This window comes from Neofelis nebulosa, chromosome 8 (genome assembly GCF_028018385.1).
Source record: "Neofelis nebulosa isolate mNeoNeb1 chromosome 8, mNeoNeb1.pri, whole genome shotgun sequence".
Classification (NCBI taxonomy): Eukaryota; Metazoa; Chordata; class Mammalia; order Carnivora; family Felidae; genus Neofelis; species Neofelis nebulosa.
The window spans coordinates 62,726,860-62,753,451 of record NC_080789.1 but is presented as its reverse complement, the minus strand read 5'-3'; the positions used below and the strand labels follow the sequence as shown (position 1 = coordinate 62,753,451).

General features: G+C 41.1%; 1 protein-coding gene across 1 annotated transcript in view; it reads left to right on the top strand.

Moving 5' to 3' along the window:
- The first annotated feature begins 6,080 nt into the window (after positions 1-6,080).
- The window catches only part of SP1 (Sp1 transcription factor), a 40,558-nt gene continuing 20,046 nt past the window's right edge, over positions 6,081-26,592 (top strand). Inside the window, exons 1-3 of the mRNA XM_058742578.1 lie at positions 6,081-6,187; positions 7,228-7,382; positions 7,689-9,204. Of these exons, the coding sequence (XP_058598561.1) occupies positions 6,181-6,187; positions 7,228-7,382; positions 7,689-9,204 (1,678 nt within the window). The 5' untranslated portion in view covers positions 6,081-6,180. The remainder of the gene's footprint in view (positions 6,188-7,227; positions 7,383-7,688; positions 9,205-26,592) is intronic.

The following is a 26,592-nucleotide window of genomic DNA, read 5'->3' as shown; positions in this document are numbered from 1 at the left end:
CCCAGGAGAGGAAACTGCTTCATTTTTGCTGAAAGAGTACTTTTTCCTTTAATTCTCTTAGTGCTGAACTAACTGCCAGACAGGACCCCAGCTACCCTTGGGGTGCAGAGGTCTGGGTGGGGGTGGGGGTGACTGGTGGATGAATTGGCATTAAGCACTGGCACCCTTCCAGGTCTGGTGAGCTGAGGATCCCTGAGGAGCCTGAAGGGTTTGGACATTTTAGGAGAGGGAAGTGTTTTGATTATGTGTTTGTTTTAAGTCTAAGGAGTCCATAGGGGTCAGATTTATATGTTCAGAAAAGCTCTCTGTTTGCTCAATTTGGGGTTTAAGCTCCTCTCTGAGCCTACCTGGTACCTGAGCCTGCCTTCTCTAGCTTTCTAGAATGCAGATGGATTGTAGAATTTAGTCTCAGCCATTCCTCCTCCTCTTCCCCACCACCTCAAACCACCTCTGCTTTTATTTGCCAAACTGTCTTCAAGCTCCAGTGACCATCAGCTGGGTTTAAAGTCAGGCCTGTCATCTTGCAGCCCTCTTCAGAAAAGAGAATACTCAAGAAGTTTGGGCCAGAGCTTAGCTCCAACAATAACTAAATTCTTTTCTTGACCATGCCTCCCAACTCTCATTCCCTCCAAGCCTTTCTTCCTCCTCTAGGGCTTTCAAGACCACCAGAGCCACTGACAGGTTGCCAGACTGAACGGAGGCCTTCCTAGTACAAGCTACAGACTAGGCAGGGATGAACCACAATGCTTCTCAGACAAGGAAATAGACATAGCAAAGGCACAGAATGAATCCTTTTAAATAATGGTAATAATAAATTTATGGATTTCTTATCAACAGGTTCTGGGCATCCCAAAGAAATCACACTTGTTATAGTTCTTTTCTTAGGTGTTTTTTGTTTGTTTTTGTTTTTGTTTTTTGCCTTTCCAGGGCCTTGAAAAGACTGAGGGATGTGTGTGATGATCCACCCAGCTTCTCCAGTCACCATTGCACTTCAGATGACCTTAGATAGCATGATGCGAAAACTCTAGGCTTGTTTTCTTGCTCAGAGAGCAGCTTTCTTGCTCAGAAGACTGTTGATACTTTATTATCTTATCAGGGACTCTCTCTTACTTTTTCTTTCCTAAGCTCCTTTATCCTAGAGTAGGCACAACAGGTAAAAAAAAAAATTGAGTCTGTTTTGTAATTAATAGCTGTAGTCGTAAGCTGACTTACGACTTGAGAGGGAAGCTTACAATGATGGTGTAAAAGGAAGGTTTTGAAATATCTGTGTATTTTAATTTGTAAAATGTTCCCAGTTTTGCTAAGTAGGAATTCTTTTTAAGTTTGTTTAGTTTTTTTTAGTAATCTCTACACCCAACGTGGGGCTCAAACTCATGACCTGGAGATTAAGAGTCCTACACTCCACTGACTGAGCCAGCCAGGCACTTAGAGCGGGAAATTGATGAAAACTAGAGTGACTTCAAAATCAGGAAGAATGATTTAGCTTGTAAAAGGCAAACAACTAAAGGTGGAAGGTCAGTCCTTGGCATTGTATTATCTGGAGACCTATTCAGGATTTTGGGGACTAGGCTTCTTTCACTTAAGTGTTTTTTTCCTGGGTATCAATTCTATGCTAGGCCCTGAGGATACAAAATGAAAGGGTATATGGCCTCCATGTTGGGGTGGAGCCTGCTTAAGATTGGCTCCCTCTCCCTTTGCCTCTCTCCCCCCAAATAAGTTAATTTAAAAACAAACAAATCAATTAATTAAATAAAAGCAAACCTGGAGGAAAAAAATTCAATAGTAAAACAAACAAAACGGGTGCCTGGATGGCTCAGTCAGTTAAGCATCTAGACTCTTAATTTTGGCTCAGGTTGGTGAGATCGAGCCCTGCATCAGGCTCTGCTCTGACAGCGTGGAGCTTGCTTGGTGTTTTCTTTCTCTCTCTCTCTCTTTGCCCCTCCCCGTTCTTGTGCTTGCACGCACGCACGCACACATGCTCTCCCAAAATAAATAAACATTTAAAACAAAACAGAAAAACAGACAAAACAAAGTAAAAAGGCATCATCCAGGCCCTCAGTCAGGATGCTTTATCTAGTTGGATAGATATCTAGTTGGAAGAGATTGGATATTTAGATACCTCTAATGGAGGTATGTAAAAACAGCATAGTGGACAGAGTATCCAATACCTGGGGGAAGTAGGAAAGACTTCATAGAAGTCGTTCTTATTGAAGAGAAGAGAAAAAGTTTTGGTAGCCCAGGAGGGCAAGCTGAGTAAATTGTGTTTCTGGACATTGAAAACCCAAGGAAGAATGCTTTGCGGGAAGAGTCCAACAAAGAACAAAATGAAAGGTAAGACTGCAGTGGACAGTAATGGAGGATGAGCCTGAATAAGGGCAGGCAGACCACTAAGAGTCTTGACTGCCACCCTGGAGTGTTACCACTTAGTACATACTATTGTGATTGATTTTGAAGTAAAGCATCTCTCAAATGACCCATCCGTGTCGCTTTTCAAACACAGTCATTAGGAGTTATTGGAATGATTTCACAAATGGTTATGTAGACTGACATTGGCATGCATGGGATTTGAGAAACCTTGAAATAAGTTATTCATTTGAAAAAATGTATTTTAGTTTTAGAAAAAATAGAAATTATTTTAGTTCTGTTTAAAGAAATTTTGTTCAGGTTTTCAGAGATGAATTGGACGAGATGGATCATACCCCTTTGTTCTCTTTTTAAAAATGTTTTAATTTTAGAGACCAAGCAGGGGAGAGGGGCAGAGGGGGAGAGAGAGAATCTTAAGCAGGCTCCATGCTCAGTGCAGAGCCCAACATGGGGCTCAGTCCCAGGACCCTGCGATCATGACCTGAGCTGAAACCAAAAGTCCTATGTTCAACTGACTGAGCCACCCAGGTGCCCCCCCATTTTTTCTCTCATCAGTAAACGAGCATATGTGTAAGACATCTCTCACTAGCCAGATTGGGAATTCTGTCTGGTTGGTCCTGAAGAAGCAAAAAGAGTGAAAAGGATGAAGTCCCTTGAATGTCTGAGTCTAAATCTAGACCTTTCTCTCAGTAACTCAGAATCAAACTCTAGTTCCCATTTCAGGCATAGACCAGATTTGAGTCATGGGGAAAAACACAATCTTTGGAACTAAATAACCATCATAATTTAACTTAAGTACTGGAGCCTCAGTTTTCTCATTTGCAAAAGGGGATGGCAATTTAAATTAATTGAAAGGATTAAGCCAGAGAATACATACAGTATATACATGAAATGTTCTGAAGACTGCTCTCTAATGTTAGTTCCTCCCCCCACCCCTTCAGCAAGTTTAGGTGTGGTCTTTCGATGAATACACTAAACAGCTGTTAGAATCTCCAGAGCTTGGTTTACAAAGATGACTAATGCAGTTTCTAACCTCCAGGAAGTTTCTTCCCTTCTGGAAGTTTCTTCTCTTCCAGTTTTATCCCTTAGTGTTTCTTAAACTCTGGCTTAGGGACTAATCACTTGAAAGAACTAGTTTTTAGTTTAAAAGAATCACTTTTAAAGAACTTTAAAAATACATATTCTCAAGCCCATTCCAAAGAATCTGATTTGATTAGTCTGAGATGGAGACTAGGAATCTACCTTAATATTAAAAAAAAAAAAAAAGTTTACTTGAGAGAACAAGAGAGAGCTCGCGCATGACTGTGTGTGTGCAAGGGAAGAGCACAGACAGAGAGAAGGAGAGAGAGAGAGAGAGTGGGAGAGAGAAAATCCCAAGTAGGCTTCATGCTCAGTGAGGAGCCTGACATGGAGACCGTGACCTGAGCCAAAATGAAGAGTCTCATGTTCCCCCGACCCCCGACTGAGCCACCCAGGCACCCCCAAATCCACCTTTTTAAACAAAGCAGCCCAAAGGATTTGGATAGAGTCTGTCTATTTTGAGAATTTTGATCTAGAGGGATGCTATTAATTGTAATGTAATGTGATGTTTTATATAAAGGTATGCAAGAGGATAATGCCATCTGAGCTGTCATGGAAATTAGGGCAGGAATTTTTTTCAGGAGCTAGAGGAGAATACAAAAGTGTTTTTGAAAAACTGTGTATATACTCATATATACATATGTAAGTGGTTAGAGCAGGCATGCTTTATTTGTTTTAAAATCTACACTAGACTTTTTGGGGGGGGCGCCTGGGTGGCTCAGTGGGTTAAGCATCCAACTTCGGTTCAGGTCATGATCTTGCCGCCGTCTGTGGGTTCGAGCCCCGCCTCGGGCTGTGTGCTGGCAGCTCAGAACCTGGAGCCTGCTTCGGATTCTGTGTCTCCCTCTCTCTCTGCCCCTCCCCTGCTTGCTCCCTGTCTCTTTCTCAAATAACAAACACTAAAAAAAAAAAAAAAAAAAAAAAAAAAAAAAAAATTAAAAAAAAAAATCTTTGTGGGATTGTTCCGGGTTGGAACCTGGCGCTACAACTTACTAGCTTCGTGACCTTGGGCCAGTTATTTCCCAGCCCAACTTTCTTATAAAATACGTAACATCCTACTACTATCATCTTCCTTGTGAGAAGGACAGGAGGAATGGGAAAGACTAACTGACCTTAGGCCCCTAACACGGTAGGCATTCAACAACCGCTTCACCTTATTCAGGGCCTATCCAGAGCAGCAGAGGCCTGTTTTAGGGAGATCCAGACCTTAAAACATGACAACGTATCGCGAAGCGCTGGATTGTAGATAACGAAGTGACAACACTAAGTGCTACAGAGAATGACCTCCATGGCAATGACAAATCACCCAGGCCGCCTCCACCGAAACCAGGAAAAAGGAGGGGTGGGATGGAAGGCCAGAAACTCAGGTGCCTCGGGAAAAAAATCTCCTTTAACTTTGTGGTTGCGAAAGCAGGAGCTCTTTATGCTTGGATGGTATTTGCAATGAAGGGGAGAAAAAGGAAGTGGTTTGCAGGGCATTCGCTCTAGGTGGTTCTCCAATGCGCTTCGCCTCAGACCAGCTCCTGGAAGGTTAACCCCACACCAATCAAGTAGTTAGCACCTTTGGCTGGGAGAACTTAATAAAATGGCGTTAGTTGGGAGTCTCAAAGCCCTCGCGAATGGTCAGTTCAGTATTAACCGGGAGCGCGTCGCCAGATTTCGTCGCGCCCGCACCCACAGGGCTTACACCCACATTCAGAGGCATCCGCCCACCCCGGGAAGGAGTAGACTTGAGAGGCACTTTTAAGAGCGGTTAAGCGAAGGCTCAAACGAGCCCTGGTGGCGAGGCAAAACCGAGCACCGAATGTCGTGGCCCTGACACTTGTGGAGCAGAAGGGCTCCACTGAAGCGTGCCACCTAATCACTGCGAAGAAGTCCCCTGAGGAGGGCCAAAATGGCGACGGACTCCTCTTGGCACAGCCCTGCTCCCTCCCCCACGTCGGGAGGTTCCCGTAACGCCCATTGGCCAAGTTGGAGGCGGTGCCTGGCTTCCTTCGCCGCCTCATTGGGCTGAGTGACTGAGGGAGACGCCAACGCTTCTCTGCCCACTCCAGAATCCCGCCCTCAGAGTTCATTCGGCGTTTAATTGGCTTTCCGTTCGCGTCAATTTGCGTCCTATCTTGTCTTTTTTTCAGTGTTAATCCAATCAGAACTTTCCTGGCTGCCCGCCTGATTTCTGATTGGTTTTGATCAGCTTCATCCTATCCCATTTCTGCCTACTTCTTACCACCTCCCACCAGGGACTTTGCCCAGGCATGTCCAGGGTTCTGGTTGGTCGTTATTCTGTCATTCCAATCAAAGCTCTTCCTATCCCTACCGCTCAGAGAGCCCGCCTGGCGGCTGACTGGTTTCTTTCCAAGCCTATCATCACCAGCTCCCGCCCACCCTCACTTCCTGCGTCTTTCATTGGCTTTTAAAACTGAGAGGGCGGCCTCCTTGGGCGGACACCCGGCATGCAACTTTGTCTTACACGCCTCAGAGAGCAAGCGAATCTTGCCATTGGACAGCCTGCCCGTCCTTCTTCTTCATGTCCCTCCTTTCTCCCTCCCTCATTGGGCGGGGCAGCAGTGAAGGGGCGGGGCCGAGGCCGGGCTTGTGGCGCGCTGCTCCCTCCTCCTTACCCCCCCCCTCCCTGTCCGGTCCGGGTTCGCTTGCCTCGTCAGCGTCCGCGTTTTTCCTGGCCCCCCCCAACCCCCCCGGACAGGACCCCCTTGAGCTCGTCCCTCAGCTGCCACCATGAGCGGTAAGGATGAGTCCACTCCACGCTTAGGGGTGGGAGGGGAGTAAGGGGGCGCGCGCGAGGGCCGACCGGGCGGTCCCCGCCGTGAGGGGGGGCGGGCGGGAGGCGGCGGCGGCGGCCTTGGTCCCGCCCGGGGCGGAGGGAAGGGAGGGAGAAGGGGCAGTGGCGGGGCCTGCGAGAAAGAGGGGGATGGGCCGCCCGCCCCGGGGGAGGGGGCAGCGTGGCCTCGCCCGCCCCCTGCCCGCCCCGGCCACGGGGGACGGGCCTTACCCCCCACTATTCGGCGGCCCGCCTGAGGCTCCTCCCGCCGGGGGCTGGAGCCGCGGGGGCGGCCCGAACAGTGCAGGCCCCGCCCGGGCCAACCGCCTCCCTGGTCCGCCCTCTGGTCGCCGCCTGCCCCAAGGCCCTCCCCTCCCCCCGTAGATTTCCCCTCCCCCCCACCGTCCCGCCCTTTCCACGCCCCTCACCCCGAAACCGCCCTTTCCCTCTAGGGCCCGCCCTCTGTCTTCCCCGAAAGCTCCAGATTCTTAACCTCTGGACCCCTTTAGCCCCTTTAGCAGTATTCACAAATGTTTCCTCACTCACACTTTTTGTTCTTTTTACCTTGCCCCTCTTCTATTGTTGCTTTTTACACTTGAATTTTCTTTCTTCATATCCTTTGACCCTAATTTTAGCAAGATTTCCATCCACCCACATGTTGTTTTTTGCCTTACCTATCTATCCTTCTCCTTTTTTTCCCCCCGGGATACTTTTTTATATTTTGAAACTCTTTGAGCATGTCCACTGCTCCTCATATTTCCTATACCCAAAGCACATTTTCAATGTTTTAGGAGTTTAATTTTGTGCAAGGGGGAATTGAGGCCCAGTTTTAGCATTACCCAGCCTAGTTTATGTTCTGTATGTCCTACAGCTGTCCCTTTTCCAAGCCACTTTTTTTTTGTTTTTTACGTTAGTGCTTTAAACCATACTGATGTTTCTGTTTTATCATATCATTTTACCTTTTTTCTTTCTCCAACTTTAAGTTGTTTGTCTCTAATTTTTAGACCAAGATCACTCCATGGATGAAATGACAGCTGTGGTGAAGATTGAAAAAGGAGTTGGTGGAAATAATGGGGGCAGTGGTAATGGTGGTGGTGCCTTTTCTCAGGCTCGAAGCAGCAGCACAGGCAGTAGCAGCAGTGGAGGAGGAGGAGGGCAGGTAAGTGATAATCAGGACAGACGGGGGACATGTTAAGAGAATGTAAATTTTCCTGGATGATTACTGTTTCACAGAAACATTTTTAGGAAGGGGCTGAACCATTTTGTAGCTAGGGACACAGATGATTGGGAGATCCCCTCAGATGAGAATTTCAACAGTGTAGATGGGGCAACTTTTTGTTTCTGTTATTTTTCCCCATTCTTTGCACCTTTTGGCTGTCTATTTGTTTTATACTGCCCCCTGGGCTGGCAGCTGGGTGTCAGTGAACTAACTCCTTTCCTTTCCTATCCTTTCTTTTCTGGCCAGGAATCCCAGCCATCCCCTTTGGCTCTGCTGGCAGCAACTTGCAGCAGAATTGAGTCACCCAATGAAAACAGCAACAACTCCCAGGGCCCGAGCCAGTCAGGGGGCACAGGTGAGCTTGACCTCACAGCCACACAACTCTCACAGGGTGCCAATGGCTGGCAGATCATCTCTTCCTCCTCTGGGGCTACCCCTACCTCAAAGGAACAGAGTGGCAGCAGTACCAATGGCAGCAATGGCAGTGAGTCTTCCAAGAATCGCACAGTCTCTGGTGGGCAGTATGTTGTGGCTGCCACGTCCAACTTACAGAACCAGCAAGTCCTGACAGGATTACCTGGAGTGATGCCTAATATTCAGTATCAAGTAATCCCACAGTTCCAGACCGTTGATGGGCAACAGCTGCAATTCGCTGCCACTGGGGCCCAAGTGCAGCAGGATGGTTCTGGTCAAATACAGATCATACCAGGTGCAAACCAACAGATCATCACAAATCGAGGAAGTGGAGGCAACATCATTGCTGCTATGCCAAATCTACTCCAGCAGGCTGTCCCCCTTCAAGGCCTGGCTAATAATGTACTCTCAGGACAGACTCAGTATGTGACCAATGTACCAGTGGCCCTAAATGGGAATATCACCTTGCTACCTGTCAACAGCGTTTCTGCAGCTACCTTGACTCCTAGCTCTCAGGCAGTCACTATCAGCAGCTCTGGGTCCCAAGAGAGTGGTTCACAGCCCGCCACCTCAGGGACTGCCATCAGTTCTGCCAGTTTGGTATCATCACAAGCCAGTTCCAGCTCCTTTTTCACCAATGCCAATAGCTACTCAACAACTACTACCACCAGCAACATGGGAATTATGAACTTTACCACCAGCGGATCAGCAGGGACCAACTCTCAAGGGCAGACACCCCAGAGGGTCAGTGGGCTACAGGGGTCTGATGCTCTAAACATCCAACAGAACCAGACATCTGGAGGCTCTCTGCAAGCAAGTCAGCAAAAAGAGGGAGAGCAGAACCAGCAGACACAGCAACAGCAGCAAATTCTTATCCAGCCTCAGCTTGTTCAAGGGGGACAGGCTCTCCAGGCCCTCCAAGCAGCACCATTGTCAGGGCAGACCTTTACAACTCAAGCTATCTCCCAGGAAACCCTCCAGAATCTCCAGCTTCAGGCTGTTCCAAACTCTGGCCCCATCATCATCCGGACACCAACAGTGGGGCCCAATGGACAGGTCAGTTGGCAGACTCTTCAGCTGCAGAATCTCCAAGTTCAGAACCCACAGGCCCAGACAATCACCTTGGCCCCAATGCAGGGCGTTTCCTTGGGGCAGACCAGCAGCAGCAATACCACCCTTACACCCATTGCCTCAGCTGCCTCCATCCCTACCGGCACAGTCACTGTGAATGCTGCTCAGCTCTCCTCCATGCCTGGCCTCCAGACCATTAACCTCAGTGCATTGGGTGCTTCAGGAATCCAGGTGCACCAGCTTCCAAGCCTGCCCTTGGCTATAGCAAATGCCCCAGGTAAGCCTCCAATCTTTTACATTAATTTCCAGAGCTAAATAGCATCTTAACTGCAACCGTTGGGTCTAAGGAAGGAAATAGACACTTTCGTGGGTAACAGTTTCTTGAGAGCGAGTTGATTAGAGAAATGGCAATGATTCTGTTTAAGTCATTTGGAACTGACTTAACGGAAACTTTTTTTCAGTTAATCTCATGAGAAAGGAGCACTTCTGGGCAGCGTCCCTGGGGTCACTGTACTTCCAGTGCCTTTGGTGCTACAGAACAAGGGTCGGCAACTTTTTCTGTAAAGGGCCAGATAGTAAATATTTTAGGGCTTGTGAGACATGTAGTATTCTTTTTGTTTTGTTTTTTTTTTTGCAACTTTTTAAAAACGTAAAACCATTCTTACCTCAAGGGCTTTATTTGGCGGACAAGCCCACCCCTTTGTAAGATAAGAATTGATTATAAACTTGACCTCTTTGTATGACAGTTACTAAATAATCAGACATTTCTTACGAACTGTAAGTCTTAAGTGAGGGAAAAGTGACGTAGTGGATTCCGGAAGAATTTTTAATGAAATAAATTTCACGGTTAATTTTTAGTTAGCTAGAGTATCCTATTTTCTGAGCAAGCCGGTTAAAGTTTAATTTTTTAAACTTCTGGTTACCTTAAAAGTGGAATCCGTATGCCTCCCCTTACACTAATGTATATTTTCAGTAAGCTTGCTGGGTGGTTCTGGTACTTCCTAGATGAGAAAACCACTTCCTAGATGAGAAAACCACTTCCTAGACTGCTTTGAAAGTAATGTATGGTTGAGAAGGGAGGGTAGAGAAAGGGAGCATGGCCTGGAATGGAGTGGGGAGGTGGAGTTGAGAGGAGTTGGGAATAAGGAGAGCATTGAAGGGAAAAAGAGTCCTCGGGGAAGAGGTATGTATTGGAATGTATGTTGAATCAGTTGACCACAATATTCAATTATTCATTTTGAACAGTGTTTCACTGTTGGTTAATTTGAAATTTGAAACGTGTCCATTTAAAAAAGTGAAAGTCTGTTTAGAATTTTGTCATTTTAAATTCTGTGGCAATAGAGCTAATCTTTAATAAGGTACAAGAAAATGATTCTATAGATTTTTATATTCTGCCATGATATATAAAAATTATGATGGGAAATAGTTTAATGTCACCAAACTTCTAGTTCTGTTGGAATACATGTGGGTTTATGAATTGTTTACTTTTATTAGAGTTCTCAGTTCATTTTTTTAAAAAGTTTTATTTAAGTAATCTCTACACCCCACGTGGGGCTTGAACTCATGACTCTGAGACCAAGAGTTGAATGCTTTTCTGACTGATCAGCCAGGTGCCCCAAGTTCTCATTTCATTTATACTGGTTTTTACATTAAAGAGGATAATAAATAGACAACCATATTTCCTGTCTCCTGCAGTTTTGGAAAATGGTGATGGGGGAGGGGGGGATCTGTTCAAGTTCCCTAACTTTTTTACATTCTTGAGGTCATGTTTAGAATGATGACATTTTGAGCCTTAAGATAACAATTTTCTTAATAAATTGGAGATCTTGGAATAGAAAGTTAGAGCTGGAAGGGGCCTAAGAAATCATCTAGTACAACTGCCTTATTTTCTAGAAGAGGATGTTGAGGTATGAAGAAGCAGTTAAGTGGCCAGACTACAGCCAGAGCTAGGGCTTGTGGTTAGTTTTAACTTAGGACATGAGAAATCTTTAGATTATTTAAAATGTTTTAGAAAAGCTGTCTTTGCTTCTTTGAAATTTAATGTTCTAGAGTTGGCCAAGTGTTTTATAGGCTAAAAATTATGATAGTAGAAATGGGAAAAAGTTAATGAAAACGAAATTCAGCAGCCTGGAAAATTAGACACTTTGCTGGATAACCTTTACTAGCATGTTTGTTTTCTCTTTGCTCTTAGGTTGTTGTATCCAGCAGTTTTGCTCTTTGTCAAAGGAAGGCAAAACTGCGAGATTGTTCCAGTTAGTAATAATTTGGATCCTTGCAATTTTTAAAAGGTTTATAACTTAGGCTCCGGAGAACAGTTATGAGGTACTCTCATTGCTAAATCATGCTCTGGGGAAGCCTGCCATTTAATATGTCATAGGATAGGGCTACCTAGCTATTATTGATGGTCTCTGAGCTCAAGAAAATGCATGCCTTTCTGTAAAGTAGCAGCAGCTTGACATTCACTAATGAAAGAATGAGCCTCTGAAAGGCCATTTTGTGAGAGTTGGGATTGGTTGCTTCATTAATAGTGGTTTCTGAAGAGAAAAGTTTCCTTCTTTCTGGTTAGTCTTCTGCAACATTTTTTTCCCCTTCAGTTGATCTAACTTTATCCTTAATGAAAGCTAATAAAATCATTTCCTAGAAGCCTTAATGCTGTTCAGCAGTTGCCTGGCTGCTAAAAATGGCTCATTTTACCCCCTTACTGGTATATAGTGATTTTACTGGAAAAGCTCAATCTTTTGCCAGTATAATGTAGTAGAAAGAGCATTGAATGTGAAGTCCTGTTGTGAGGTATAGCTTGGTGGATAGATACATAGCATTCTACAAAATGAGACTTTATTACATGGTTGTGGAAGCCTGCAGCCTCCTTGGTGTTCACTTTGTTTACTTTTATTATTTTTAAAAATCATCTTTTAGAAATCATTTAAGCTCCCCTGTTGACTTTCACTGTTTATTTTTGTTTGCTGAATACACAGGCAAAAGCACAAACTTAGAACCAAAGTAAGCCACCCATCTCAATATCCTGTGTTTTTTATGGCTCAGCCCCTGGTGGGTGGTAGTGAGGAAGGGACCACCCAGTAAACTAAGTTTAATTTCTAGACAGTGAAATGATCTATGGGCTCCGAGGGGTTTTTGTTGTTGTTGTTGTTGTTGTTGTTGTTGTTTTGTTTTAAGTTATCTGCAGCTTGTTTTGTTGTCTTTTAAATCAACACCCTTTCCTCTCATTTTGTAGTTACACTCTCACAGATCTTGGTTTTTTTTTTTTTTTTTTTTTTTTTTTTCCAGTTTAAAGCTTCAGGTTTTTTCTCAGACACTGCTATGTCCTGAAAACTCTTCTACCAGGTTGGGGGGGTGGGGCTGCAGCTTTGAAAGACAGTTTGTATGACTTCGTGGGAGTTCTGCCTAATAAAGAGTTCAGGGCTGGTCTTTGGCAGGAGAATAGAACATATTTCCTTGATGGCTATAATTCACTCAGTTAAATTTCAGGCACTAAAAATAAAAATCTCACATCTGCTTGGTTTTATCGGGGTCAGGAAAATGTCTTCTCTTAGAAGTTAAGTTAAATGTGATACCAGAGTTAGTTTGCCAACAGTGTTGCTAAACTTGCGGTCAGATTGCCTAGACCTAATTTGTTAAAAAGTTGCATTTTAGACTAGGGTACCTGAACAATGTAAATGGGTTTAGCTGATTTGAATGTGTTTAGAATTATTCTAGGGCAAAAGATTAAATGAGATAATTTTCTTTTTTAAAATAATATACTTTATCAAATATAACATCACATGTTTCTGCATCGTTTGCCTTTTTTATCTAATGTTATATTTGTTTCTGAAGGTGATGTTAGTGTTTTTAAGTGATTTCAATTTAAGTAGAAAAGGTCTCCTTTAAAATCTAGGTGCCTTCATTGATTTGAAAAGAATGAGAAGACAGTCCTCAGACCTTGTCAGTTGCTCCTATTTATTCATTCCAGTGGCTTTCTGTAAATGACGTCATTGTTAAATCACGTTGCATTGTGTAATGTGGCCATTTTAGTTCTTAATTAAATAACAAGAGCACAAGGGTGCCTAGTGTTTCAGAAAAGTTTAATATCTATTCTGTTCTCATATCTCCCTTTCCTTTTAACTGTTCCACTTTGTAAAGTAGAATTTAAATGTTGCCACTAATAATTTAGTTTTCCTCATTCCTTGCTTCTAATTGTTTTGTTTTCTCTCCTTGAAAATGTTTTAAGATGTAAAATGAACATCTGTGGAAAAGCTCTATTACATAATGCTTTGTAAGTTATTTATCAGATGTCTAACCATTAATGGATAATATTAGTTGAACTTTTCTACTTTGATGTTTATTGTTCTTCATATTTCCTACAGAAGGTGTGTCATAATAATGCTATTCCTTTCTCTAACATTTAGCATTATTATTCGGGCTTGTGTGCCTAACCATTATTTTAAAGTGTATATGCCCTCATTATGATTTTATTATTAATACCATGCTAGGTTTTAAGAATTGTTTCCCTTAGAAGACCCTGAAAAAGTTTCTGTAGAAAGATTTATTTTTTTATTTTTTATTTTTTAGAGTTGGTTGCAAATTTAAGCTGGAAGTTGAATTGTACTTTTGCTTCAGTGTTTTTAAAACTCTGAATAGCTTATGGAAACTGGGCAGTATTACTTGTTTGACAACTTTGGATGTGCCTTTCTAATTTACTGTAAATCGTCCTATGTACAAAATAAATAATGACTTAACAATTTTGAAGGAGTTAAAATATAAAATCCCTATGTGAAGATAGAGACTTGACCGTTAAATGATGAGAGAACTAAATTAAAAATCTATACATCTCTGAAAATGTAAAAAATATTATTTTTATAGGAAAGCAAATGTTTGCTGCAAATAATCTAAAAAAGGTTAAATGCTGTTAAGGTGGATCTTTTCATATTATTCAGTATGTTCTTCGTTGAATTTGACCTTTTTTGATTAAAAATTACAGCTCTTTGCAAACAATACAATTAAGCCAGACTATCAATGGTAGTAGCAACTAAACTGAAGACTGTTAGAGCTGAAAACCCTCAACCCTTCCAGTACCCCCATTTTGACAGAATGTGGAGTAGTTTCAACGACTTGCCAGAGGTCACTGTAACAGATCTTTTGAATTCAGATCAATATCTTTTTCCACTATATTACACTAGTATTTTTTTGTTTTAAGATTTTTATTTTTTTTATTTTTTATTTTAAAAAAAAATTTTTTTTTTCAACATTTTTTATTTATTTTTGGGACAGAGAGAGACAGAGCATGAACGGGGGAGGTGCAGAGAGAGGGAGACACAGAATCGGAAACAGGCTCCAGGCTCCGAGCCATCAGCCCAGAGCCTGACGCGGGGCTCGAACTCACGGACCGCGAGATCGTGACCTGGCTGAAGTCGGACGCTTAACCGACTGCGCCACCCAGGCGCCCCAAGATTTTTATTTTTTAAATGTTTATTTTTGAGAGGGAGAGAGAAGAGAAAAGAGAGGGATGGAGGGGCAGAAAGAAGGGGACAGAGGATCCAAAGTGGGCTCAGCGCCGACAGCAGAGAGCTGGATTGGGGGAAGGGTTCAATCTCACCAGCCGGTGAGATCAAGAGCTAAGCCAAAACCAAGAGTCTGACGCTTAATGGCCTGAGCCAGCTAGGCACCCCAACAACAACTTCTTCATAAACTTTTTGTTATGAATCATGATTTGTTGTAATCAGATTAATTTGAATTTAATTAAGCAAAATATAAATAATTAGTGATGTGATCAAAACATTAAGAAAGGAGGAGCAAGATGGCAAAAGAAAAATCAAAGACATGTCGTTACTTTGAAAACATGAAGGTCAGCTATATCATATAGAGATATGTGTGTAGAATGGTGTTATCCCCACCCCCTTTTTCCTTTATACAGTTAAGGAGATGCGATGTGTTTTCCCTGTTACCTTTCTTATTTTTTTTCCTGATATGCTTGAGACATTTTCATAGCAAACTTTATCTCCTTATTGTTCGTCATCTATTGTTTTCCATGTTATCAGGAAATTCCCTTTCAGTGCCTGCCTTCTCTACCCACCACATTTCTGATTTAAAAAAACAAAAAACTATCCTGACATACTTGTTGGGGATATAGTTTAACAACTCTTTGAGAGACTATACAGGCCCCAATTTTGTCCAGGCCTTTACATAGACAATGTATAATATCTCTTATGGTCACTGGTGGTATCTGAAAAGTACTATGCCTAGAATTCTTTGGCAATTTCTTGCACTCATGTTTATTTTGTTTTAAAGAAGGTAAAAAGCTCTTAACTCTGAAAACTGTATTTGGAAAATTTCCATATTATCAAGAAATTTCTTTGGTTTGGCATTCTCTTAACAGATTATCTTGTTGGTATTATCATGTTTTGAATGGCTTCCTTGTTTAGCATTAAAGGCTGTTAAGAAATTCAGTAATACTCATCGTTAGGTTAACTTACATAGGCGTTTACTGAACACCAGTATACTTAGTAATATAATTGCCCCCAGCAGACTTAAGAGTTAGATACAAAAAGTGTAGCAGTGAAAATGGATTCATGCTTTATTCATAGACAAATTTAGCAAAATTTATTGAATATTTACTGTGTGTCAAATGTGCTAGGCTCTCAGAATTCACTGAAACAGATGATGGTCCTTGGCTTTCATGGAGCTCCAATTATTGTTGTGCTATAGTTATCTACTCTTAGTGCACTCCAGAGGGGACAAGTTTTCACACAACGAATACTGACAGTTGCAGAAAATGTATGAAACAATAGGACCACACTATTTTGGATTTACAGTTTTCTTTTACTGTGTTACATATTGTCATGTATGTATGTATATATGTATGTATGTATGTATGTATGTGTGTATTTATTTATTTATAGTATTTATTCATCTTAGAACAGGGGAGGGGCAGAGAGAGAGGGAGACACAGAATCCGAAGCAGGTTCCAGGCTCTGAGGTGTCAGCACCTTCATGTTTTCAAAGTAACGAGATGTTTTTGATTTTTCTTTTGCCATCTTGTTCCTCCTTTCTTAAATTTACCATCTTAATCATCTTTAAATGAACAGTTCAATAGTGTTAATTAAGTATATTCACATTGCAGAAGATTTCCAGATCTTTTTTACCATACAAAACTGAAACTGTAGCCATTGAACTCGTTTCCCCTCCCCCACCATTCCCTTGCAACCATTATTCTACTTTCTATAAATTTGACTACTTTATTTTTTAAATTTTTTTTTCAACGTTTTTTTTTTTTTTTAATTTATTTTTGGGACAGAGAGAGACAGAGCATGAACGGGGGAGGGGCAGAGAGAGAGGGAGACACAGAATCGGAAACAGGCTCCAGGCTCCGAGCCATCAGCCCAGAGCCTGACGCGGGGCTCGAACTCACGGACCGTGAGATCGTGACCTGGCTGAAGTCGGACGCTTAACCGACTGCGCCACCCAGGCGCCCCAAAATTTGACTACTTTAGACTACTAATTTGTCACATAAGTAGAATCATAGAGTACTTGTCTTTTTGTGGCTGGCTTATTTCACTTAGCACAATATCATCGAAGTTCATCTATATTGTAGCATATGACAGGATTTCCTTTGTATGGCTGAATAATATTCATTGTATGCATATACCACATTGTCTTTATCTGTTCATCTATCATGGACATTTGGGTTGCTTCTGCCTCTTGGCTTTTGGGAATAGTACTGCTGTGAACTTGGGTGTGTAAATAATCTCTTTGAGATCCTGCTTTCAACTCTTTTGCATATATACCCAGATGTAGGATTGATGGATCATATGGTAATTCTATTTTTCATTTTTTGAAAAAATATGCTTACTTTGGTAACTTTGCTTTTACCTTCTATAAAGAAACTTTATTTCCATTTATTTAAAAAACTTGTTTTAATGTTTGTTTATTTTTGAGAGAAAGAGTGTGAGCAGGGGAGGAGCTGAGAGAGAGGGAGACACAGAATCTGAAGCAGGTTCCACGCTCTGAGCTATCGGCACAGAGCCTGATGTGGGGCTCGAACTCATGAGCCGTGAGATCATGACCTGAGCTGAAGTCGGGTGCTCAACTGACTGAGCCATCCAGGCGCCCCTCTATAAAGAAACTTTAAAAAAAAAAAAAAAAAAGAAAAAGAAAAACCCTCACATTTTTGTGCTATGTTTATAGTCAGAACTACATTTTTAACTTTTCTGAGTACTTTTCTCATAAGATTATTTCCAAATTTCCTAACCTAATGGAGCAAGATCATTAATATATACATAATAGTTATTATCCAGCTGCTTTTAGGTTACTTAAATCTCGGATGTTTGTAAAGTAAGATGCTTAAAATGGAACTCAAGGGTTGAGATTTGAGACAGGAATTATTGCTGGTTTGGATTGTATAAGAAAAGTTGTCATGATATACAATGTGAGCATGCTTTTAATGATAAATCATTCTTAGGTAACTGGTAATTGCTTACCTCTTTATTTTAATTTCGCATAAAACGCCACAAAAAGTAAAGATGGCTTGTTGTTGGCAAACATTTCCCTTTATGGAAATAATTCTGTGATTCCCCCACCCCCCAGCCACAGAAAACTGTTGTCCCAGACAATTGGATATTCTCATCTCTAGCTTATATACTTACTTAGGAAACTGCAGCTTGGCCAGACATCTTGGTGTAATGGTAATTAATCTTTTAGTCAAATGCCTGGTGGGAGCTGTCTTAATAAAAGCTCTAACATATCATCACATTGTATTATTTTTACCTGCAATATGAAGCAAACTCAGATGCATCCAGACTTAAATTACTCGTGGTTCTTTGATTTACTTCTGAAAACGTTTTGACAACTAATTGGTTTATTTATTTTTTAATGTTTTATTTATTTTTGAGACAGAGACAGAGTGTGAGCAGGGGAGGGGCAGAGAGAGGGGGAGACACAAAATCTGAAGCAGGCTCCAGGCTCTGAGCTGTCAGCACAGAGCCTGACGCGGGGCTTGAACTCACAGACTGCAAGATCATGACCTGAGCTGAAGTTGGACCCTCAACCGACTGAGCCACCCAGGCGCTTCCAATTGGTTTGATTCTTTTTTTTTTTTTTTCCCCTTAACATTTATTTATTTTTGAGACAGAGAGAGACAGAGCATGAACAGGGGAGGGTCAGAGAGGGAGGGAGACACAGAATCCGAAACAGGCTCCAGGCTCTGAGCTGTCAGCACAGAGCACGACGCGGGGCTCAAACTCATGGACTGTGAGATCATGACCTGAGCCGAAGTCGGACACTTAACCGACTGAGCCACCCTGGCGTCCCTTTGTTTAATTCTTAAAATGTTATTTCGGTAACTAAAATGGAGGTATTGAAAAATATTATATATATTATATTACCTAGGTGTGCCTTACCATAAAAATTTAAGAAATAAACATTTCAACTTAAATAGGCGCATGTTGGGGCGCCTGGGTGGCGCAGTCGGTTAAGCTTCCGACTTCAGCCAGGTCACGATCTCGCGGTCCGTGAGTTCGAGCCCCGCATCAGGCTCTGGGCTGATGGCTCGGAGCCTGGAGCCTGTTTCCGATTCTGTGTCTCCCTCTCTCTTTGCCCCTCCCCCGTTCATGCTCTGTCTCTCTCTGTCCCAAAAATAAATAAAAAACGTTGAAAAAAAAATATTAAAAAAAAAAAATAGGCGCATGTTGAAAACATGGGTGGCTCAGTCGATCAAGCAACCGACTCTTTTTTTTCTCTGTAATGTTTATTTATTTTTTAACTTGTTTATTTTTGAGAGAGTGCGAGTAGGGGAGGGGCAGAGAGGGGGATGGAAGATCTGAAGCAGGCTCTGTGCTGACTGCAGTGAGCCCAATGTGGAGTTGAACTCACAAATGGAACCATTAGATGACAACCTGAGCTGAAGTCAGATGCTCAACTGACTGAGCTACCCAGCCCCCCACCATGGATGTTTATTTTTATTTTTTAATTTAATTTAATTTAATTTAATTTTATTTTATTTTATTTTATTTTATTTAAAATTTTTTTTTAACATTTATTTATTTTTGAGACAGAGACAGAGCATGAACGGGGGAGGGTCAGAGAGAGAGAGAGGGAGACAAAGAATCTGAAACAGGCTCCAGGCTCTGAGCAGTCAGCACAGAGCCCGATGCGGGGCTCGAACTCACGGACCGCGAGATCGTGACCTGAGCTGAAGTCGGACGCTTAACCGACTGAGCCACCCAGGCGCCCCCATGGATGTTTATTTTTGAGAGAGAGAGAGAAAGAGAGAGAGAGAGAAGAGAGGGAGGGAGGGAGGGAGGGAGGAGGAGGGGCAGAGAGAGAGGGACAGGGAATCTGAAGTTAGCTTCATGTTGACAGAGAGCCGGATGTGGGGCATGGCCAACTCTTGATTCCTGCTCTGATCATGATTTCTAGTTCATGGGATCGAGCTCTGAGTTGGTCTCTGTGCTGACAGCATGGTGCCTGCTTGGGATTCTCCCTCTGTCTCTCTGCCCCTCCCCCGCTCATTTTCTCTCTCTCTCTCTCTCTCTCTCTCTCTCTCTCTCTCAAATATTAAAAAGTAAAAAACATAGGGACGGAAAATTGTGTAAAAAAATTTTATACTCCATGGACTATTCAGTTTTAAAGTTTATATGTTTATTTTGAGAGAGAGAGAACACATGCACAGGAGGGGCAGAGAGAGAGGGAGAGAGAATCCCAAGTAGGTCATGTACTGCTTTGCTAGCCTGACTTGGGTTGGAACCCATGAACAGTGAGATCATGACCTGAGCCAAAATCAGGATTCAGACATTCAACCCATTGAGCCACCCAGGTGTGCCCCTCCTAATTATATTGTTTTCTTTTCTTTTCTTTTCTTTTTTCTTTTCTTTTCTTTTCTTTTCTTTTCTTTTCTTTTCTTTTCTTTTCTTTTCTTCTCTTCTCTTCTCTTCTCTTTTCTTTTCTCTTTTCTATCTTTTCTTTCTTTCTTTCTTTCTTTCTTTCTTTCTTTCTTTCTTTCTTTCTTTCTGAGAGAAAGGGCACTAGTGAGTGGGAAGCAAAGAGAGAGGGAGAGAAAATCCCACAAGGGACAGAGAGAGTGATAGAGAGAGAAGCAGGGCTCACCCGGAGCAGGGCTTGACCATATTTTACCCAAAGTGGGGCTTGTGCTCACAAACTGTGAGATGATGACCTGAGCCAAAGTCAGATGCTTAATGACTGAGCTACCCTGGCATCCCCCTAGGTATATTTCTAAGAGAAAAAGGAACATATGGCCCCACAGAAACTTGTATACTAGTGTTTATGGCAGCATTATTCATGGTTATGGAAAGATGGAGACAATCTAAATGTCCAGTGGATAAACAAAATGTGATATATCCATGTGATGGAATATTATTCAGCCATTAAAAGGAATGAGGTATTGATAAATGCAATGTGAGTGAGCCTGGAAAACATTCTGTTGTTGGTGTGTTTTTTTTTAATAATGTTTATTATTTACTTTTGAGAGAGAAAGAGACAGAGCACGTGCCGGGGGAGGGGTAGAGAGAGGGAGACAAAGAATCCCAAGCATGCTCCAGGCTGTCAGCATAGAGCCTGATGTGGAGCTTGACTTCATGAACTGTGAGATAGATCATGACCTGAGCCAAAGTCAGACGCTTAACTGACTGAGCCACCCAGGTGCCCCAAAACATTCTGTTAAATAAAAGAAATAAGCCAGAGAGAAGAGGTCACATATTTTAACATTCTGTTTATATGAACTATCTAGAATAGGAAAATCTGTAGACACTGGTTGCCAAGGTATGGGGTGAGGGGAAAATGGAGAATGATTACTTAATAGGTATGGGTATTTTTCTGGGGTGCTGAAAGTTTTGAAAGTATAGAGAGGTAGTGGTTGCACAGCATTGTAAATGCACTAAATGCCACTGAATCATACACTTTAAAATGGTTAATTGTATGCTAATGGTTAATGGTATGCTATGTGAATTTCACCTCAATTTAAAAAAAAATTCTAAGAGGGGCACTTGGCTGGCTCAGTCGGTAGAGCATGTGGATCTTGCTCCCGGGGTTGTGAGCTCAAACCCCACGTTGGCTGTAGAGCTTACTTAAAAAAAATTCTAAGCATCAGTGGGTCAAAGGTTTTATACATTTAATATTTTGATATTTACAGTTAAATTGATTTTCTAAAGCTAACAATTTATATTCCCATTATTATCAGTCTTTGCCAATAAGAAGGGGAAAAAGATTCTTGCTTTAATTAGCATTATTTGAGTATTAGGGAATTAAATATATTTTCATTTATTATTTGCATTTTTTCTTTTCTGAGTTGCCTGTTTTTATTTTTTTCCTTGTACTTTGTTTTAATAAATCTTATAAAAGCTTTAATATTTTCCCTCATTACTACTTAAACATTTTTCCTGATTGGTCTCTTATTCTTCCAGGTGAATTTGACACATTTTGTCAGGTTCCCCAAATAAATACTTCTGGGATTTTTATTTTACATTTGATTTTAGCCAAAAAGCCGAGAAGTGATGGGAATTTTTATTTTGATTGATTCATTATGTTTTCATTATTTTCTTATTTGTCCTACACATTTCTTGCTGATTAAGCTTAGTATTTTATAGTTTTTGCTGTTCTTATGAATAGGACCTTTTCTTCCTTTTTTTAATTAATTAATTTTTAAGATTTGTTTTCCATTTTTACTTTTTTTTAAATGTTTGTTTATTTTGGGTTGGGGGATGGGGCAGAGAGAGGGAAGAGAGAATACCAAGCAGGCTCTATGCTGTTAGTGCAGAACCCTACTTGGGGCTCGAACTCATGAACTGTGAGATTGTGATCTGAGCTGGAATCAAGAGTTGGATGCTTAACCCACTGAACCACCCAGGCACCCCTTCTGGTTTTTACTTTTATTTGCATTTATTTTATGCAGAATTTACTTCCAGGCCGTAAATTTTTTTTTTTTTTTTTTTTTTTTTTTTTTTTTTTTCAGTTTCTTCTGGGATATTTTTTACTTCTGTGCAACTTCCTCTTCTGGTTTAGGAACAATCTGCTCTTTTTCAGTAAAGATCATCTCCATGTGCCAGGGAGAGCTCATGTATGGATTAATCTGACCCTGAGCCCTGTTAAGTTCTGTGCCGCATCTTGGGGACTTTGTTCACCTGGATGTGCTGAATGACCAGGGAAATCTACATCTAAACCCTTAAGGTCAGCATTACTCTCTGCATTTTTAAGCATGTGCAGTAAAAATTCAGCACTCTTTTTGGGCCACCAACATTGTGTCCAGCCCCACTGTTTGGCCTTGGGCACACCTACCAACTCCACCATTGTAGCGAAGAATGGCACACATTGCTTCTGCAAAGTGACATCTTTCAGATGCTTGGTCCTTTTCAGATATGCATGTCCTTAATGGCCTGAGTAGTTTCACCAGTATTCTTTAAGCGAGATGAAGATTTGAACCTCTTGATTTGCATGATTTTCTTGGGTTCTCTGGGCTAAGTGAACAGCGGACCATTTTCAGAGATCCCCTCAGGCTGCTTACAGGAAGAGCTTTAAGATTTTATTTTTAAGTAATCTCTACACCCAACACGAGGCTCATACCCACAACCCTGAAATCAAGAGTCACATGCTCTACCAACTGAGGCATCCAGTCACCCCTCTTCCATTTTATTTCTTACAGATTCTTAATTTGTAAATAGGAAAGCTATTGACTTATGGGCATTGATTTCATATGGCTTACTGTAATCTTACTGCTTTCAATAGTTTTAGTGATTTTCTTTGGATTTCTAGGTATACTCCTGTGACCCACAAATAATTTTACCTACTCCTTTCTAGTATTTATACTTCATTCTTGTTAAGTAATAGTTGTAATAGTAAGGATCCTTGTTTTATATCTCTTTCTAAAGGGGTGGTTTTTAATTACTGTGTCATATTCTATCAAGTCATTTGCCACAATTTATTTCTCTTTTGTCAAATATTCAGGTAGTTTCAAATTTTCCTGTGTTTTAAATATAGAATATAATGGAGCATACAGCTTTGTCTTTTTTTTTTTTTTTTTAATTTTTTTTTTTTAACATTTATTTATTTTTGAGACAGAGAGAGACAGATCATGAACGGGGGAGGGTCACAGAGAGGGAGACACAGAATCCGAAACAGGCTCCAGGCTCTGAGCTGTCAGCACAGAGCCCAACGCGGGGCTTGAACTCACGGACCGCGAGATCATGACCTGAGCTGAAGTCAGCCGCTTAACCGACTGAGCCACCCAGGCGCCCCAGCTTTGTCATTTTGAATCATAATGTACTTAGAATAAGTTGTTAGGAGTTTATTGGTGATTCATTCATTATGTAGTATTAAAGGAACAGAAAACCTAAAATATATTAAATATGTCTGAATTATCCATTGCCATATCAAGCAAAAGTTGAAGGAAACCAGTATAAGAGAAGGAGTACACAGATGCATAGATGAGCACCTGTATATTTTCATGGAGTAGCATTTCTATCTCACATCCTTTTGTGATACTGTCATTGGCAGTTTAAAGCAGCAGTGTGTTTTTGCAACACTAGGTATAAATGAGAATATTTGCTTTTAGTACTTATCTAGTAATCTAGGTAAATTAAGACAAGATGAAGTCTGGTTCTCATATTAAAAAGTGACTGTAGAGTTTATGCTTAGGGAGCGGTTGAAATATTAACTATAGTACCTCAGATTATATAATTGTACTGCAGGCATTACTCATGCATAAACTTTAAGAGCTCTATCATTAAGAGGTACTCAGCACGTAGGTGCGTATTTGGTCACTGCAGGGATCTCAGAATGGTGTGGATGAAGAGTTACTTCTTTATTTCAGACTTTTATGTATAATGTAACTATTATCACAAATAGGTAAAGTGTATTGTGCCTATGAATAGTATTGGGAAAAGATGGAGAAGTGATAATGATTTGATGGGATGGTAGGATTTTGGATGTTTCCATATCCTTTTTTGGTTTCCGTTACTCTTATTAGTACTATTTTTAAAAAATCTTATCACAAAACATGATAGATGACTATTACTATTCATTTTTCTTCAGGCCCTACAAGCAAAATTAATCTGGTCTTGTTTAGGGGAGAGTCTCTAGGATACCTGAGTTTAAAGAACTTATCTTCCCTATGTACATTTGTACTTCAACATGCTTTCATGGTTTTATTATCACATAGCATCTCATTACTATATTTTATCCAGAAAGTTTTCTGAAAACATGAAGTTTAATCTGTACTGTTTCTCCTTTCAAGACAACACTGTGTATTCAGAATGGTTATTTCTGCATTACTAATCAACACCAAACTACTTTTAATGGGAATCAAATATAATTTGAAGACTTTGATATGAGTTTCCTTTTTTAATGGTACATCCAGTGGTTAGAAGCAAAATATTAATGTGCATTTTATTTTTTGTTTGTTTTACAATATTCTTTTATTGGTGCTGTTTTAGAGATACTGATGATTGAGTTTTTTTCAAGAGAAAAACTTTAATTAATATAAATCTTATTTTGTGGGGAGGAATGTGAGAAGAATACATTAGTCACAGTAGATTCTTCTTTACTGAAAACCTTTAGAGAAGAACCAACCTGTAGCTTTTTTTTCCCCCCAAGGAAAAAAAAAACACTGATGATTGAATTTGATATTATAACTCTTCTAGATAAGTTCAAAATAACATACTGTGAGTAGTAGGGGTGCACATATAGATGGGAGGAAAAAAACATTAAAAGTCACATTCAACCCTTTTATTTTCTTAATATACAGTGATTTATTGAGCGCCTCCTATGTGTCAGGAACGATGCTAAGTATGCTTTATATTAATTTTTTTTAATGTTTATTTTTGAGACAGAGAGAGACAGAGTGGGAGCAGGGGAGGGGCAGAGAGAGGGAGATACAGAATCTGAAGCAGGCTCCAGTCTCTGAGCTGTCAGCACAGAGCCCGATGTAGGGCTTGAACCCACGAACCATGAGATAATGACCTGAGCCGAAGTTGGACACTTAACCAACAAAGCCATCCAGGTGCCCCTGCTTTACATTAATTTTATTAGTCCAGTATAATTATATCTTTTTTGCTGATGAGGAAAGTAAGGCTCAGAGAGGTTACTCTGCTGGTAAGTGGTGAAACCAGGATTCAAACCTAGGTTTGTCCAACTGCACCATTATAGTGCATTAATAGTGTATTTAATGTCCTTGTTAATTTTAATCATCAGAGCCTCCCGGTAATTTAAAAATATCAGTTAATGGATATGAACAGTCCAACTGTCAGTCAAAATAATCTTGATTTAGGGCACCTGGGTGGCTCAGTTGGTTAAGCATCTGGCTTTTTTTTTTTTCCAACTTGTTTTTAATGTTTATTCATTTTTGAGAGACAGGCAGCGCGTTGAGCAGGGGAAGGACAGAGAGAGAGGGAGACACAGAATATGAAACAGGCTCTAGGCTGTCAACACAGAGCTTGACATGGAGCTCGAACCCACAAACCATGAGATCATGACCTTAACTGAAGTTGGACACTTAACCAGCTGAGCCAGCCAGGCGCCCCCATGCATCTGACTCTTGAGTTCAGTTTAGGTCATGATCTCATAGTTTGCAGGATGGAGCCCTGTATTGGGCTCTGTGCTATATGTGGAGCCTGCTTGGGATTCTCTCACTCCCTCTCTCTTTCTGCCCCTCCTCTGTGTGTGTGTGTGTGTGTGTGTGTGTGTCTCTCAAAATAAAAACTTTAAAAAAAAAAAAAAAAGAACCTGATTTAAAAACCAACAAGAGAGGAGAAGATATGCTTATCTCTCCTTTATTTTATTTTTTTTGGTGCAGAAAAAGTGGTTTTATTAAGCATGGAGATAGGACCTGTGGGCAGAAAGAACTGCCTCATCTTTCCTTTAATCAGGAAAGTGGAAGCATGAATTAAGTCCAAAATTAATTTTATTATTCTCCTGTTCATCACTTTCTTGCTCTTAATAAACTGAACCAAATGACTATATTCTCTTAATCTTTATATCCTTCTCCCACAGCTTTCCTCTGTGTGTGTGTGTGTGTGTGTGTGTGTTTAAATAAATTACAAATTATTATATCATTAAATTAAATGATTTAAATAAATCATACCAGTTTGAATAATAATAGTAATTACATGGGGCGCCTGGGTGGCGCAGTCGGTTAAGCGTCCGACTTCAGCCAGGTCACGATCTCGCGGTCTGTGAGTTCGAGCCCCGCGTCAGGCTCTGGGCTGATGGCTCGGAGCCTGGAGCCTGTTTCCGATTCTGTGTCTCCCTCTCTCTCTGCCCCTCCCCCGTTCATGCTCTGTCTCTCTCTGTCCCAAAAGTAAATAAAAAATGTTGAAAAAAAATTTTTTTAAAATAATAGTAATTACAGCTAGTTTGGGAGGGATGTTAAAGTGAGACCCCTTCTCCAGGAAACTATCACTGTGCTGAGAGTTGGGGGGAAAGATATGACAATTCTTATTTATTTTCTCTTTCTTGAAAAACAGTTTTCATTGTGGAATGATGTTGATAAAGGTGGGAAGTAGGTGAAAGTCTTGGAATTTAGTAGGAGAATTTCAGTATGTTACTAATAATCAAATTTTGAGATCTTTATTTTTTGGACACAAAAAATAGGGATATCTGTACTTTTGAATTCATGTTGGGTAACATAAAACTACAGTATTTAGTAAAGAAGCATTACTGGGGCGCCTGG